Here is an 18,019-nt window from a genome sequence, read left to right as displayed (position 1 = left end):
GAGGAGCTAATGATGACTTGTCTTCAGACAGAGGCTCTGCCGATTTTTTTTTTTTTTTTTTTTTTTTTGGTACTGGGAACTGACCTAGGAGCTCTATACCACTGAATTACATCCCCAGCCTCCCAAGTCACTGGGATTTCTGGTGTCTGCCACGATGCCCAGTCGGGGAACTGTCAGATATTTTAAAAGATAAAATGTAGTCACTGCTCTCTCTGAGAGGACTTACTTCTCTTCCTTGAGGGTACTCCTCCACCCCCTGCTCTTTTTCCTCCCTTCTAATAAATTTTGGTATACTCTGACTTTTTTTTTTTTTTTTTTTTTTTTTGTGTGTGTGTGTGTGTATGGTGCTGGGGATTGAACCCTGGGCCTTACATGCGAGGCAAGCACTCTACCAACTGAGCCATATCCCCAGCCTGGTATACTTTGACTTAAAAAAAGAAAAAAAAAAAAAAAAAGCTAAAAAGTTACAATACTTTCCCAGTGCCCTCTAGTAACAACTCCCTTACACCTAGTTATAAAAGGAGCCAGGGAGGAGGTTCCCCAGACCTTTCCCGCCCAGGACCTTCTGTCCTCTGCTGTTCTGGGAGTAATAAAACCAACACAGACACAGCACTGTTATTCCTGACCGAGTGGCAGATTCCAGGGATCTGCTTGTATTATTCTTTTGGACCTCTGCAGTATTTCACAATAAAAAATGAGTAACAAAAACCAATGGAACAGAAGACACACAGTGAAAAACCCACAGAGATACAGTCACTTGATAACAAATGGTGCTGGAAAACTGGATACCCATATGTAAAAGAAAGAGACCAGATACCTATCTCTCACCCTGCACAGAACTTAAGTGGATCAAAGACCTAGGAATTAGACCAGAAACTCTGCAAATGCTAGAATAATAGCTAGTGTCAACACTCTGACATACTGACACAGTCACTGACTTCCTTAACAAGACCCCCAAAAGCACAAGAAATAAAACCAAGAATCAATAAGTGGGATGCCATAAAATTATGTACAGCAAAGGAAATGAGAATGTGAACAGAAAACCCACAGAATGGGAAAAGATCTTTGCCACCTGCTCCTCAGTCAGGGGATTAATATCCTGAATATATTAAAAAACTCAACACACACACACACAAACACACACACACACACACACACACACACACACACAGAACCCAATTAACAAATGGGTAAAAGAACTAAATACATACTTCCCAAAAGAATAAATACAGAGGACTAGGGATATAGCTCAGTTGGTAGAGTGCTTGCCTTGCATGCACAAGGCCCTGGGTTCAATCCCCAGCAACACACACACAAAAAAAAAAAAAAAAAGAAGAAAGAAGAAGAAATACAAATGGCCAATAACTATGTGAAGTTCTGTTCAACATCTCTAGCAGTAGGGGAAAGGCAATTCAAAAACCACATAAAGATTTCATCTCACTCCAGTCAGAATGGTGATTTACAAATAAAAATAAACGTGGACGGGGTGGGGATGTGGCTCAAGTGGTAGCGCGCTCATCTGGCATGCGTGCGGCCCGGGTTCGATCCTCAGCACCACATACAAACAAAGATGTTGTGTCTGCCAATAACTGAAAAATAAATAAAATAAAAATATTTTAAAAAAAAATAAATAAACGTGGACAAGGATATAGGGGGGAAAACACAGTTCTACATTGTTGGTAGAACTACAAATTAGTACAACCACTCTGAAAAGTACTATGGAGACTCCTCAGAAAACTAAAAATAGAACCACCCCATGTCCCAGCTATCCCATTCCTTGGTGTATTTCCAAAAGATTAGATCTTTGATTTTAGAGTCAGCATACTAGAAGGATGCAGCCACATTAATGTTGACAGCAGCCCAGTTTACAACAGCCAAGCTCTGGGACCAGCCTAGGTGCCCATCAACAGATGAATGGATAAAGAAAATGTAGTATATACACACAATAGAGTTTTACTCAGCCACAAAGAATGAAATTATTGGGCTGGGGTTGTGGCTTAATGGGAGAGTACTTAGCACATGGGAGACACTGGGTTCAGTCCTCAGTACCACATGAAAAAAATAAGTAAATAAAATAAGGTTATTGTGTCCATCTACAACTTTAAAAAGAAAAAAGAAAAAGAATGAAATTATGGCATTTGCTGGATGGAACTGAAGAGCATCATGCTAAGTGAAGTAAGCCAGACCCAGAAATTCAAGGGTCAAATGTTTTCTCTCCTATGTGGAAGCTAGAACAAAATGAGGCAAAAAAGGGGAGGAGAGGTTTCCATGAAAATAGAAGATACATCACAGGAGTAGAGGAAGGGGGTTAAGGGGGGAAAGAGGGACAGGAAAAGGGAGGAACAGTGGAATAAGTCTGGCCCAACTTTCTTATGTACATATATGAAGATATCACAATGAGTAACACCTTTATGTATATCCATTAATGCACTAGTCTTTTTTTTTTTTAAAGCTATAAATAAATAGAAGATCAGCAAAATAGAGAAAAGGGAACAAGGAGAAGAAGAGGGAAAGGGACTGATATTAGAGCAAATTTTATTCCATGCTTGAATAATGATGTCAAAATAAACCCCAATATTATGTATAAATAAAATGAACTAACAACAAAAAATTATGAATAAAAGTAATTCATATAGTTGGCAAAAGTACAAACTCTAAAGGGAATAATAAACAAAAAAGAAGAGTCGTCTTTGTCCTCTTTCCCCTGGGTCTTGTTCTCAAGAGCCAATTCTACTAACAGTTTCTTTCTTTACCCTTCTGTGCATATAGAAAAGCACATGTCCCGGGCTGGGGATGTGGCTCAAGTGGTAGCGCGCTCACCTGGCATGTGTACGGCCCCGGGTTCGCTCCTCAGCACTACATACAAACAAAGATGTTGTGTCCGCCAAAAAAATAAATAAATATTAAAAAATTCTTTCTCTGTCTCTTAAAAAAAAAAAAAAAGAAAGAAAGAAAGAAAAAGAAAAGAAAAGAAAAGCATATGTCCTACTAGGGAGGCTGAAATACGAGCATCACAAGTTCAAGGCCAGACTTAGCTCTTAGCAACAACCTATATCAAAATTAAGTTTAAAATGGCTGGGGATGCAGCTCAGCATTACAGCACTTGCCTAGCATATGTGAGGCCCTGGTTTCAACCACTAGAACCACTGGGGCAAGGGGCAGAGTGGAGGAGCCCATGTCCATACATACACAAAATATGCTGTCCTGTATCTTTCTTTCCCTACCTAATATCTCAAGAGACCTTTCAAACCAATTCAGAAATGAATTTAGTTCAAGATCAAGGTTGAAAACTCTCTTCCTATTTTACTGATTGCTCAGGGGATCAGTGTATGAGAAGTTACTGATCATGCCATTCATTCATTCCTGTCTGTCTGTGACTACCAGAAGCTGGGAGCCCTGGAGTCTTGTATCTCTTTTTCAAATACCAAGTTGGCATATTTATTTTTTTCAACAACCTCCCAAGAAACCTGATTTCTTCACGGACCCCAACAGTCAAGGTGATTCATTGGAAACAGCCAATATCCATAACCTTGCAGATATGCCTGCACCCTCCCCACCCTTGAAATCCCTAAAAGTTTTGGAAAGCTCCAATGGAACTATAATTTTGAGCAGGCAAATTAAGCCCCTTCCCTGCCAGGCTTTGGGGTTCCAGGTTCCTGTAAGTACCCTAGAACTTTGAAGGAAGAAGAAACTCTGCGCTCAGTAAACAGAAGAAAGCTGGCAGAGAGTCTTGTGTTGTATTAAAGGGTGTGGGGAGGATTTACAGCTGCTTAGGCATGGGTAAGGCTTCACTGAGTTCTGTGCTTGAGAAGGAACTATTTTTCCACCAGGACATAACACTGAGTGTTCCAAGGGCACAGGGCTGCAAGTTACCCCTCTCACGCACTTACTGTTTTATTGTTTGGTTTTCAGACAGGACCTTGCTATATTGCCCAAACTGACCTTGAACTCCTGGGCTCAAGTAATCCTCCTGCCTCAGTCTCTTGAGTCAGTGGGACCCAGGCATGTGCCACCATGCCTGGTTTATGGGTCCTCTCATTAGAAAAGGGGACACTGTCAATGCCCCAGTCCCATCTTCCTGCCTCGCTCTCCCTTGTCCATTCAGCACACATTTACCAAGCAGTGATCTTCGCCAGGCAGTAGAGAAAACAATCAGGTCCAGAAAACAAGGAAAACAAACACCAGGGCAAGAACTGGACTTCAGGGGCTGGGGTTGTGGCTCAGTGGCAGAGCGCTCGCCTGGCATGCACAAGGCACTGGGTCCGACCCTCAGCACCACATAAACGTAAAATAAAGATATTGTGTCCACCTAAAACTTAAGAAACCAATACTAAGCAAGAAAGAACATGCTGTAGATACCAGAACTGAGGTGGGAATCCAAAGCTGACACAAGAGCCAGTCCTAGGAGTACAGGAAAGAGAGACAGGCCTCAGGAGGGCCTGGGCTCCCAGCTGAGGCAGTGAAGCCAGAGACACCTACTTCAGAAGGTTTTCCGCTCCTGTCCGCATCCGTACAGCCTTCAGGATCTGCTGATTCAAAGCCGCCCTTTGATTCTGCAGTTTGCTTCGGCCAGTTTGTGCAAGGGGATTACAGCCCTAAGGAAAAAATAATAAGAGATGCCCCGTCAGAGATCAGCCACTAAAAATGATGACAATATTTAAGAAAACAGAAAAACGTTTAACATAAAATATCCTCTAAAAGTAACATCAAAGAGAAAAACAAATAGCTGGGCATGGTGGCTCACAAGTATTATTCCAACAGCTCAGGAAGCTGAGGCAGGAGGATCACCAGTTCAAAGCCAGCCTCAGCAATTTAGTGAGGTCCTAAGAGACTTAGTGATACCCTTTCCTAAATAAAATATAAAAAGGGCTGGATATGTGGCTCCGTCCTTCAATGCCCCTGGGTTCAATTCCTGGTACCAAAAAATAAGATTCACCAGACGTGATATTATTGTACTCATGAGCAAGACTTATCACAGCAGCTTAGTAAAGCTGCACAGACAGTCCAGATAAATCACATGCAGGCTTCTTTTATGTTCTCTCCCACCTATGATGGGTCACACAGCATACTCTTGCCCAGAACCAGAAATGCAACAACTCCACCCAAGTTAGCCCATTAGAGAGTCTTTCCAGGATTTTTAGTGGGTGCTGATCACAAAGGCACCCTCTGCCTAGCATGTACTAAAATTCCAAATTCTTAGAAGGAAAGCAAACGTTCATCATAAACCATACTTTTGTACCACCATCTAGGCACAGTGAAACCTTACCAGTTAGAGAATGAGGAGTATACTCCAAGGACCAAGTTTCCAGATGTTAGCGAAGGCCAACCTTACAAAATAGCCCTTCCTATGGCACATATATTTTGTCAGGTTTTCTTCTCTCTCTCTCTCTCTCTCTCTGGACTAGAGATTAAAGATGGGGTGCGTCACCACAGAGCTACACCCCTAGCCCTTTTTATGTTTAGAGACAATGCTGAGGCTGGCCTCAAACTTGCCATCCCCCTGCCTCATCCTCCAAGTCACTGGGATTACAGGTCTATGCTACCATGTCCAGTTTATAACAAGGTTTTATATGGAAGTATGTTTTTTTTATTTTTATTTATTTATTTATTTATTTGTTTTATTTTCTTGGCTGTGTGCCTAAGATGGGATTACTGGGTTACAACAATAAGTCTATGTGACCATCAGACCATTTTCCAAAGTCACTATACTATTTTTACATTTCCATTAGGGTTTCCACTTATCCATATCTCATCAATACTTGTAAGGGTCTTTGTATTGTATGTTTATGTTTGCAGTACTAGAGATCAAACCCAGGGCCTTGTGCATGTTAGGCAAGTGCTCTGACACTTAGCTACACTCCAGCCCTATCTTTTTTATTATAACTATGATAGTGTTTGCAGTATCCCATTGTGGTTTGGAACTGCCATTTCCCTGATGGTTAGTGATGATGAACTTGGGCTGGGGGTATAGCTCAGTGGTAAAGCACTGGGTCAGCATGCATAAGTCATTGAGCTTGGTTCCCCTCACCAAAAAATAAAGTATCACTCTGCTCATTTCAAGAGTCTACAGCTGGGATATGGACCCTGAGGATTCCTGCACAGGTAAGGGTTCTGGCCCCATGTCAGTCTCCTCGTCCCTGGTCAGGTAAGCAGTAAAAGTCTTTTCACAGACTTATTGGCCATCTATTGATCTTCTTTGGAGAAATATCAATTCAGAATGTTTGCCCATTTCTGAGCTTGACTGCCTTTTTATTTGTTAAGTTCAAAAGTATTAGTTTTAGCTGAATGTGGTAGCACATGCCTGTAATCCCAGAGACACAGGAGGCTGAGGCAGAAGGATTGTAAATTCAATGTCAGTGTCAGCAACTTAGCAAAACCCCTCAATAAAAAATAAAAAGGAGCCAGTTGTGGTGACGCACCCCTGTAATCCCAGTGGCTTGGGAGGCTGAGGCAAGAGGATCATGAGTTCAAAGCCAGCCTCAGCAAAAGCAAGGTGCTAAGCAACTCAGTGAGACCCTGTCTCTAAATAAAATACAAAACAGGGTTGAGTGCCCCTGAGGTAATCCCTGGTACCAAAAATAAAAATAAAAAGGGTTGGGGATATGACTCGGCAATAAAGTGCCCCTGGATTTAATATCCAGTATGGCAAAAAAATAAAAATAAAAACCGCGGGGCTGGAATTGTGGCTCAGCGGTAGAGTGGTCGCCTAGCACGGGCGGGACCTGGGTTCAATCCTCAGCACCACGTACAAATAAAGGCATTGTGTTGTGTCCATCTACACCTAAAAAAAATAAATGTTTTAAAAACAAATAAATAAAAAATAAAAGCCTCTCATTCTTCCAATTTGCACACTCATTATTAGTGATGGTATATACTTTTTCATACAGTAACCATCACTTAGATTTCTTTTTCAGTGAATTGTCTACTTGTGTTCTCTGCCTATATTTTCCTGGGGTATTTGGGTTACAATGTTTCATCCTATTAAGTTTAAGATCAGAAACAATGTTTCATTTAAACCTAATGATGTGCTCTCCACCCCACACAGGTGTAAGCCCAAAGATCTAAGTCAGGACCACATTCTTTGTTGAAGCTTATCTGCAGGATTGGCAGCTGTGGCTACTCCCTGGGTGTGACCTGGCAAGACAGTCTTCGATGACGAGATCACCTTTTCTCTCCAACTGCGTCACTGCAGTCCAGGCTCTGCACACACCTAGCCTCCCCAGCCTCACTCAATCAGAGCCACGCCCACAGCCCCAACCCCAGCAGGAAGAGGAGAGGCAGGTTACCAAGGTTACTACAGCCACCTTTCTCAGAAGTCCCCCATTATCAGTGGCCTTTTGGACTGGTGAATCAGAAATGAATTACATTTTTCCTTCCACAAAGATTTCTCATTCTCACTTTCTAGCAGGTCACCACTATTTGTTCCCCACGCAGGCCCCACACCTACTTTTCCCTAACTTTACAAAAACATTTCCTCCCAGAGTTCAATTCACACAGATATTCAGAATCTGAGTTGGGATGAATCTTGAAGTTAGTACATTTTAAACCATTAAACAATCCCTTATTTAAACTTAAAATCTGAAAACTAATTATCTTTTTTTTTATTCAGATAGAAGATAAAATTGTCCTTAATGTTAAACTAATTGAACATTAAAGGGGTAAAATAACTTGTGGGTCTCTTTCCTTTCCACTTCCAAAAAGGGCTGGTTCAATTAGAATCAGAATGACATGGTTCACCAGTGCTCTGTTTTATTTTACAAAGACACTTTAATAACTAATTCTTTTATGTACATTCCCAGATAAGCAGCCATCATAGCATAAGGATAAGAGCTCTTTCCTGCTCCTATACTTTACCCAACTTCTGGAATCACTCCGCCCTAACCAGCCCACAGATGCAGGGTCAAGTTTCTAGATAAGGCAGAGGAATGCTTGGGATTAGATCTGAGTAATTGGACCCAAAACTACATTACTTCTCACTGACAGGTAGGAATGCTGGGCCCTGCTAAGAACATCAGAAATGCCCACCGGGCGGCTTGGAAATTTTCCTGTAAGGTAAATCTGGGCAAGATATCCAGAAAAATCCCCTGGTATCATCAGAGGCTGTGAGTAATCAATCATTAGACCCTTCCAAGGGGTTCTTTTCCTAGGGAGCCCCTCAGTGGTTACCCACACATTTCTCCTGCCTGGTATTGCCTAGTAACAAGGCCCTAGCTCTGCATACGCAGCTTCCAGCCCAGACCCTGCAACTCAGTGGCAGGATCTCATTCACATAGGAATGTAGAGTGGGCCCCAAAACTGGAACACAGGCTTGCACCAGGAACCAGGGGCACCAACTGAGTTGTCCCGTCCTCTAGGGTCACTGCTGACAAACTCCTATAACACAGTAAGACTTTCTTCTACACAGAGTCTATTAGGTTCTCTTCCCAGGATTAGGTCCAAGCATTTCCATCAGTCTTAAAAATGTGAAAGGATGGTTGGACAGCAACCACCAAGAAAAGCAAGCACTGAGGGACTCTTCAGCATCATCGCTAGCTGTGTGGACATCTCCCAAGGGTTGGACACCTATGTGGACCCTCATATGTTGGACACAACACCTCAGCTCTCACAGCTTTGAGACAAGGTGAGCTACTCGAGACTCAGAAGGAAGTAAAGATTGGAGTAAAGGTCTGCAGCTCAAATCCTTCCTGCTCCTTTGAGATGAGCTATGAGGCAGACACAGTGGTAGGAATGTGTGCCTGCCAACCCCCAGGCATCCCTCGATGTGCTCCCTGGCTCAGGGCGGCCCAGCGTTACCCCACATCCTTTGCGAAACAGTGTGATCCATGCCCCTCTCCCACTGTGGAGCCATGATGGTCAGGGGTGGTAAGTACCTGTTCTCTTACCCGCTTTCCAAGAGGAAGAACCATCTGACTTATGCCTGGCCAGTTGGAAAGGCATGTCCCTCACTCTACGACTGGTTCAGGGATAAGCACATGAGACGTGACAATCAGACTCAATCGCAGCTCATCAAGAAGTTGCCGTCACTTGGGCACAGTGGCACCTGGCTGTGATCCCAGTGACTCAGAAGACTGAAGCAGGAAGATGGAAAGTTCTAGGCCAGCCTGGACTATTTACCAAGACCCTGACTCAAAACAACAAACAAAGGGTTGGGGATGTAGCTCACTGGTAGAGCCCACCTGGGTTCAATCCCCACTACTGAATTGAAAAAGAGGCCCTCCTTGGCCTTAAACCTAGAAAGATAGAAGACTAGCCGGTAGTAGCCATTATTTCCAGCAGTAGGGCAGTATCTCCCCAGAAATGGAACCACCCTAGACCTGAGAAGACAGCTTTAGTGACAGCATTTGAGCCCTTGATCAAGCCAGGCCTGAAGTCATTCCTCTGGACTTCTCAGTTACAGGAGCCAATTCATTCCCTTCCTTGCTTAAGCTGTTCCCTCTATTATTATTATTATTATTATTATTATTATTATTGAGGTTTAATTTACATATAATACACAGGTTTTTAAGCATACAGTTCCAGGAGTATGGACAAATGTGCATACCTGTGGAGCCATAACTCCTATCAAAATACAGAACACTTCCATCAGTCCTAGGCAGCCCACACCCTGACATCCATCACCACAACGTTTCTATCTGTTCTAGACCTTTGTAAATAAAATCGGATAGTATGCATTCTTTTGTGTCTGGCTTATTTCACTCAAAATCATGTTTTGAGATCCACCAAGGTGGATTCATTCATCAGTGATTCATTCCTTTTTTAGTACGGAGTCAAATTCCAGGGATGTGTTTACCTGCCGAAGCCTCTTTAGATTGAAGATTCCAGCACCTGCCACTAAAAAGGTCCTAACTAGAATACGTTTACCTAAACTGAAAGCTTTTTGTGTCAATGTACACTCCCATGTCCTCAGAGTATTGTCAGACTGTTCACTTGTAAGGCAAGTATTTCATAGCAACACCTAAGCAAAAACTGGAGCCTCACTTAATTTGGAAGAAACCAGAGATTCCAGTAGACACTGACATGGCCAGGCCACCTAGAAGGTAGACTGGAGGAACAGCGCAGCCTTCCCTACCCCACTGGGGGCCCACTCATGCAGGGCCTAGGGCCAGCCTCCTTTTCAGCCTGGGCCACCAGTGGGGACCCATCTTCCATACAGCCAAAGACAAAGCCCACATGTAAATGTGTTTCCAGCAAATTCAAGGCAAAGTACAAGCTTGGGATGTAAAGGTCAGAAGTAAAACCCCAGCATGTGGGCTGGGGTTGTAGCTCAGTGGTAGCACGTGTGAGGCACTGGGTTGGATCCTCAGCACCACAGAAAAATAAATAAAATAAAGGCATGCTGTCCACCTACAATTACAAAATTTTTATTTATTTATTTATTAATAAATAAAGGTACTGTCTACAACTAAAAATGTAAAAAACAAACAAAAAAAAAAAAACTAAAACGGAGCATGTGTGTGGGGACAGGACAGGGCTGGGGTAGCTCTAGGCCCGAGACCCTCATATAAGCCACAGAGGAGGACAGGTGCTTTTACTTGTTTCTCCAGCAAAGATACTTTCTCAGCCTTTCTCATTTCCTTCTGGTTATGCAATCCCTTACTCAACCACCAAACTCTAGAAAACAGAATTGTTTGTTTATGGAGTGGTCAGAGCTGTCAACCAGAAAGCACAAAAATAGAATGTGATACCCTGCAATACACACATACATCTAATTTAACTTTTCACCACACTGGAGAATCAGGGCAGGCTGGATAAGGAGAATCTGTCTTTTCCATGTCCAAAAAAAAAAGAACGAAAACCATGAATTTTGCACTTGTAAATAGCCCTCCTGCCCTTCCAGGATCTCCGCCAGCTTGGGGCCGGTGGGGGAGGGGAAGGCCCAGCAGCCTCCCTCCAGCATCCCAATCCATATCTATGGGAGTGGAGTTTTTCTAAAACTCCCTGCAGTGAGTTTTAGAAATCTGTAAAAATGGGGCTGGAGTTGTGACTCAGTGGTAGAGCGCTTGCCTAGCATGTGCAAGGCTCTGTGTTCGATTTTCAGCACCACATAAAAATAAATTTAAAATTAAAAGTATTGTGTCCAACTACAACTAAAAAATAAATATAAAAAAAAGAAACAAATCTGTAAAAATGCCTACTGTGTGCCAATCACTATAATTTTTCAACATACTGAATTGCAAAGCTTTTACTGTGCCTCCCACTATACCCAAAACCAGCAAAATCTCCATGAATCAAATGTTTTTGCCAGAGCCAGCCAATGTCCTGCTTATTCCAATCAACTGTTAACCACAGTTAACATCCTTGTCTATAAGATGTCTGTGTAGTATGGGTGGGAGCTGGTATTTGTATGTGACTTTGAATTTGTGCATTTCTGTGATTAACTTTTTAACAACTTACTTTTTTTAAAGATGGACACAATATCTTTATTTTATTTATTTATTTTTTATGTGGTGTTGAGGATTGAACCTAGTACATCACAAGTGTGAGGCAAGCGCTCTACGGCTGAGCTATAACCCAGCCCCTTCCGTTACTTCTTAATGCAAATGATATTGGAGAAAAATAAATGACATCTGAGTTGTTTTGATCTCCTGCCCTTTTCTCTTCTTATAAACAAATGGAAACTTGGGATTTTTCCAAAGGTTTAAGGCCATAATGAACTCACTGGAAAGGCCAAAGAGACATCACTCACATCATTCACCATGGTCGGACGGTAGGTCAGTCTCTCTGTCTTTGTCTCTCCCCTGCCCCCACCAGGCTTCAGGAAAAATCCTGCTCCCAGCCAGCACCCCCTGCTGCCCTCTCTGCCAGACACCCAGTCCTCTGCCTGAGCTGCACCTGCAGTTCCACTGTGCTCTGTGGCCACCTCCAATGTAGCCTTTGTGTCACGAGACTCTAGTATCAGAGCCAAAGGAGGAAGTGTTGATCAGGATAAAGTCAATGCCCAAGAGCATCAGGTGGTGTCTTGGCAACTGTCCAAATAGCCCCAGGAAACAAGGGACATTTACAGTGCTATAGCTCATCACACTGACTCTCCTCTGAGTCACCCTGAAATTTTCTGTTTCTGCCAGGGGACTCCTCTTGGCCAAGCTCCCACAGTGTGAGAAGTATTAGGCAGGCCCTCTGGACTGTGGGTGTGCACCTGGATATCTGGAACCCTTAGCAAGCCATGAGCAGCCTGGGTCCAGTCTGGCCTTTCAGACCTGGCTTAGCCCATGGAGGATTACCAAGGGTTAGGAACAGGATCACCAACTCCCAAACCCCTCCCCACCTGGGAAAGGATTAAGACTCCCAACAGCTGTTGAAAGGATGATACCAATACCTAAGAAAGTGGGAGTTGCTTATCCCCAGTACCTACGCTGTGCTTGGTGGACTTGGCCCATCAGTAGTAACATGCTTCCCCTCGCACAAGCTGTGCTCATAAATGACACACAGAAGTGTCTAACATGAAATCAGACTCTGCTCCCTGCTAAGATAAACCAGGAGGAGATTCTGAGCTGGAAGGGGGAAGAAATTCTCCTTCCTTCTCTGCTGGAGCCTCCAGGAAGCCCAGAGTAAACAGAGGCCATAAACCAGGACACAATGAACCCTGGGGCCCTGTCCAGCCAGCCAGTTTCTGTGAACAAGAAACAACTTCTTCTGCAGCTCTTGAGTAAAAACAATGGAGTTAAATTCATTTCGGGGCATTTGTGTTCCCTCAGGATGAAGAGGCAGAGATAACAAGTGACAATGCTGTACTTTGTACTGATTCCTTCCATGTGGTGCTAAAACCTTCCATTTAAGGCCTTTCAACAATCCTGAGGAAAGGCTTTCTCTATTTATTTTCCCCCCAGCTGGTGTTCTTGTGGCTGAGAACTAGTTTTCCTGGGGGGTATGGGAATTACCTCTCCCCCAGGGGCTATCAGGAATCTGCTATCAGGATGCAGCCTCCTAAAAATTTAACATTACTGTGCATTAACCTACAGATCAGAGAACATATTCTTCCCAGACTCTCAGTAGGAAAAGCATAAAAACCCTTGGGGTGTGGGGGTGGGGTGGGGGAGCTGGTAGTCCTTTTAAGAATTTATAGTAATCTAATGCAATTATACCTCTATTTAAGTATAATAATTTAGTGAGAAAAAATACAGTGAGAAGTCAGAGAAAGACATGATGTTGTGATAGACCCCCCCCAAATTTTTTTTTTTTAATTTAGAGACCTGGCGGGGGGGGGGGGGGCTGGAATTGTGGCTCAGCAGTAGAGTACTTGCCTAGCATATACGAGGCCCTCAGCACCACATAAAAATAAATAAATAAAATAAAGGTATCGTGTCCAACTACAACTAAAAAATAAATATTAAAAAAAAAAAAACAAGAGGACAGGGTTGGTAATAATGGTGTCCATGCCTGACCTGGGACTAACTTTTTATCTTCTAGCTCTGTACAGCCAACTCCTACATGACCCTCCAAAAGACCCTAATTTAAAAGGTATCTCCCCTTCCCCACCAGTAATTATCTTGCACATTTAGGAACCAGGGTCATCCAGCATAAGGAACTTTTAATTCCACAAAACACTGCTGTAGCTCTCCTGAATGAAGCTTGTGGGAGGTACTCCACTTCTTGCTGTGAAATAAAGCAAGGGAAGTCCCTCCTTTTCAAGCCTAGCTGGAGCTAGCTTCACAAAGCATCAGCAATGGCCACATGCTTGAGTTGTAGGGTCCAAGGGCTGGGGGTTGGCTCAGCTATAGAGTGCTTGTCTAGCACACTGAGGCACTGGGTTCAATACCCAGCACTTAAAAAAAAAAAAAAAAAAAGAAAGTCAGGGTCCCGTGTATCCCAGAACCTGGTGAGGGTCAGGCACAGAGCTTTTCTTATTATTTTTTTTAATTATTATTATTATTTTTTTTAGTTGTAGATGGACACAATATCTTTATTTATGTGTGTGTGGTAGGGATTGAACTCAGGACTTTGTGTATGCAAGGCAAGTGCTCTACCATTGAGCTTACAGCCCCAGCACATGGCACGAGCTTTTTTGAGTATATTTTAAAGAAGAGGGGAAGAGAAGGCAGGGTGAAAGAGAAGCTTGATTTTAGTAGAAATGAATTTGATCCTGTGTGCAAAATCCTAAGTCCAAAGTCGTATGATGTCCTGACCGCTGTCCCTGGTTAGCTCAGCCTCCCAACCCACTCAGCAGCAGCTTCCAACACTTACCTCCCCAGCTGACTCTAGGACTCCTTCCCAGATTGTTCTCTTTCTCTCTGAATCTCAGACTGACTCCCCACCTAATTTCTTCACCTTTAGCTTTAAAAGGTTTTAGACTTCCTCATTCTAAAACAAGCCTGCAGGGCTGGGTTGTAGCTCAGTGACAGAGTGCTTTGTGTAGCATGTGAAGTCCTGAGTTCCATCTCTAGCACCACAAAAAATAATGATAATAATAAATAAAGCCAGGCTTAGTGGTGCATGCCTGTAATCCCAGCTATTTGGGAGGCTGAGGCAGGAGGATAGGAAGTTAAAGGCCAGCTTGAGCAACTTGTAGAGACCCTGTCTCAAAATAAAAAGAGTTGGGAATGTAGCTAAATGGTAGAGTGCTTGCCTAGCATGTTCAAGGCCTTGGGTTTAATCCTCAGAACAACAACAATAATAAAACAAAACAATCCTGGCTTCTCTCTTCTGTGTCCCTATCTCTCTCCAGCAACTCTCTTCTCTGCCCTTCCCCCACACCATGATACACTAACTTTGGTCCCCAGCCCTCCTACTACTCATTTTCTCACAACTCCCTAAGGGACTAATCAAAAACTCTCCAGTGCTCTTCTGGCTTGTCAACCTCACCTGCCTGCTAACAAGACTCTGCTTCCTTAACACCACTGCTCTCCTGGCTTGCCTCCACCTATCCCTTAAGTAGAGGTATTATTCCCTTCTGCCCAGGTCCCTTCATTCAATATCCCAAAGCCTCCCGCACTGGTGCCTCCCAAAGCTGCATCTCCAGCCAGGAGCAAGTGGCTGCCAGGTCCCTGGTGCACTGGAACCCACTTGGATATCCCAAAGGTGGCCTCAAATCCACCTGCTCCCCGTAATTTGGAGTCCTGCCGACAGTGCCTTCTCCACCATATCCAACTCCGTCAGTTCTTCCCATCCCTGTGCACACTGCCTTTGCCCATCATTCCAACCTCTTCATTGGGATCCCTGCCTTTGATATGAACCTCTCATCTGAGTTGGTGCATAAGCTGGTAGGAAGGACTGGTGGTGGAGGTTGTGACCACCCAGCAGGCTGTATCAGAGTAGGAAAGGCAAAGATGACTGGGATAACAGAGGGCTAAATGGCCCCAACTCTGCCCTGCCTGTCTCTACCACTGCCTCTCAGCCACCCCTGACCCACTACCCACTCAGCTGTCTGAAGGGTCTTCCTCTGACGCAAATCTCACATGTCTGGGATTACTTTAAATGCTTCGGTGGATTACCAAAATTTCGTGGGTCCTTAGGATGTATGACCCTGAACTGCCTAATTCCCGCTAGCACTTTCACACCCAGAGGCATTTACAATTCTATGCCTTTGCCTAGGCTGACCCTCTACCTGAAGTGCTCTTCTTTACCTGTGTAACAATCACCCTTCATCCAGGGAGCATCGGTTCTTAAATTCTTAAGTCAAAACTGTCTCAGGTCACAGATCAGGAAAGAGTCTAAGTCAACACCATTTCTTTTCCTCATGCAAAGAACACTCTTTGGACTGTTGTGGCTTAACTCAGTCACAGCACAATGATCATTACAAGGTCTTGTGTTCAAAATAGATGCTTCTCATGGTAAAGCAGTGATTCATCTGATTTTGCACCAGAGAATCTGCATCTGGAAAACACCCAACCTCATATCCTCTCCCTTTCCCTGTGCATGTCTGTCCTCCCCTGGACTCACAGTCCTGAATGGCTCCCCCAGGAAAACCTGTTCTGGAAGGTTTGGGACCATCACCCTCAAAGGTGTGCTCCATCATTCCTGACATTTCCCCCCTAACACTGCCATAGGTCCACAAAGCCACTTGTTCAGAAAACAGACAATCCAGAGAGGAACTAAAGTTGCAGGAAGACAGCAACTTTCTGGAGGCCACAAAGCACTTTTGTGGGGGTGGCAGTCAGGCCCTGGGGCACTAGGACCAACATCTAGGGATTCCCAGGCCAAGCCTCCTTCTGCAGTTCCATGGCCTGTGATCCTCTGTCCCAAATGCCTCACATAATTAGAAGTTATAATCCTGTAATTCCATGATGACATCTTTGAACTTAAATATACTGCAAAACAATTTTTTAAATGCTAAAAGCAACTTAACAAAAAAGACTTTTTCCCACTCTGTCCCCACCGGTTTCCAGATTCCCCCTCCTGTCCTGCTGTCACTGCTCCTCACTAATGAGAAAAAGCCCAAGTTGTCAATATGGAGTGGACGAAGGAAGATGCCAAGACTATTGGTGAACTGAATGGCTAGGTTTTAAACAATTAAGAATTGATTGTTCTGGGGAAAACAGTTTCACTTCCCTATTTGTAATTATGATCAATCTGTCATAAAAATAACAAGGACAATCTCTCAACCCACCCAGTGATCTCAGGCCAAGCTCCAATGGCTATGTTTTGACTCACCCAGGACCTGCAATGAGGAAGGTGTGGAAAGTGTCTTTGTGACTCCCGGCTTTAAAGCATCTTTCTAGACCAGGCCCTGGCACCTTTAGGTATCCCAGCGTCCCTACTGGTGAAGTCCTCTGGCTTCTTCACTGGTACGGGCTGAAGTAGGTTTTTTGGTTTTGTTTGGCACTGGGGATTAAACACAGGGGTGCTCTACCACTGAGCTACAATTCCCCAGTCCTCCTTATTTTGAGACAGGATCTTGCTAAATCCTTAAAGATACCTCGAATTTGTAATCCTCCCGCCTCAGCCTCCTGAGTTGCTGGGATTATAGGCTTGCACCACCATTCCCAACCTGGGGTTGCTTTTGATGGACTGAATTGCTATGACCTCCGGGGGAGCAGGCAGTGTTGAGTGCAGAGAAGCGCCTGGACTAGCTAAGAGCCCAGAGCCCGCCGCACTCACCCGCCGGGTTTCTCAGGCAACCAGATAAATCCGCTTTAGCATAAAGCGAGAAGGGGCGAGACCACCGTGCTCAGGCCCTCCTGGGCGAAAACGGACAAATGAGAAGGCGGCACCCGAGGTCCCCTTCCCCCAGCTGCTATCTTCTACACACTAAGAAGTCGAAGAGGAGGGCACTGAAGTATTTTGGAGGGAAAAGGACAACGCCAACCCGCCCGGGGTGGTCTTTCCCTCCCCACTGGCGACCCCGCCTAGCGCTCCGGGGGCAGTTGGCTCGGGTCGCCAAGCGCCCGGAGGCCGAGGGCGCCAGCGCAGCCAGTCACAGGTCCGTCCTCGGGATTCGCGGAAGCACCCTTCAGACCCCGGACTCTCGGCTTACACCTGCTCAGGGGCGGCCCCCTGGACCCGCCCTCCGCAGCCGGGCTGCCACCTGTTCCGGGCGCCCGGTACTCAGCGGCCCGTTTTCCATCTCCCTCCCTTCTCTTCCCGCACCAGACCAGAGCGCCTCCCCGTCCGGGCCTCGCCGACCCCGGACGCGCGCTCCCGCAACCCCCCCACATCCTGGGGGTAGGAGGTCTGCGACCCTCTCAGACTCGCCGCCCACTCGAAGCCGCCCACCTTTCGAAAGTAGTCGTCGTTCTCCTTCTCCAGCGGCTGGGGGGCCGTAGGCACCAGCGCGTGGGTCATGGTGGCGGCGCGAGCGCGGACGGTGGACTGAGGCTCAGCGACCGCCGCGAGCCCCAGAGGGCGCCGGCCCCGCCCCGCCCCGGAGCCCGCCCCGCGACCGCCCCTCCAGCCCCGCCCGAGGCCAAGTCCCGGAGCCCTGGAGACCCGGCCGGCCCCGCCCCGGCCCCGAGGCCCCGCCCCCAGCCCCGCCCCGAGAGTCTGCGGGGTCGGAGCCGCGGTCCTTTCCAAGTGCTAGACACCCCCCCGAACTAGCGCCCCGCCATCCCAAGATCTGGGGCCCCCGTCGCGCCGCCCTCAGGAC

At 45.4% G+C, this 18,019-nt stretch overlaps 1 protein-coding gene across 1 annotated transcript in view; it reads right to left on the bottom strand.

Moving 5' to 3' along the window:
* The window catches only part of Rhpn2 (rhophilin Rho GTPase binding protein 2), a 60,449-nt gene extending 42,723 nt beyond the window's left edge, over positions 1–17,726 (bottom strand). The window contains exons 1-2 of the mRNA XM_026391255.2: positions 17,650–17,726; positions 4,480–4,595 (exon numbers count right to left, since the gene is read on the bottom strand). Of these exons, the coding sequence (XP_026247040.1) occupies positions 4,480–4,595; positions 17,650–17,718 (185 nt within the window). The 5' untranslated portion in view covers positions 17,719–17,726. The remainder of the gene's footprint in view (positions 1–4,479; positions 4,596–17,649) is intronic.
* Positions 17,727–18,019: the final 293 nt, after the last annotated feature.

The sequence above is a fragment of the Urocitellus parryii genome, chromosome 15 (assembly GCF_045843805.1).
Source record: "Urocitellus parryii isolate mUroPar1 chromosome 15, mUroPar1.hap1, whole genome shotgun sequence".
NCBI lineage: Eukaryota > Metazoa > Chordata > Mammalia > Rodentia > Sciuridae > Urocitellus > Urocitellus parryii.
This window is presented reverse-complemented; position numbering and strand designations above follow the sequence as displayed.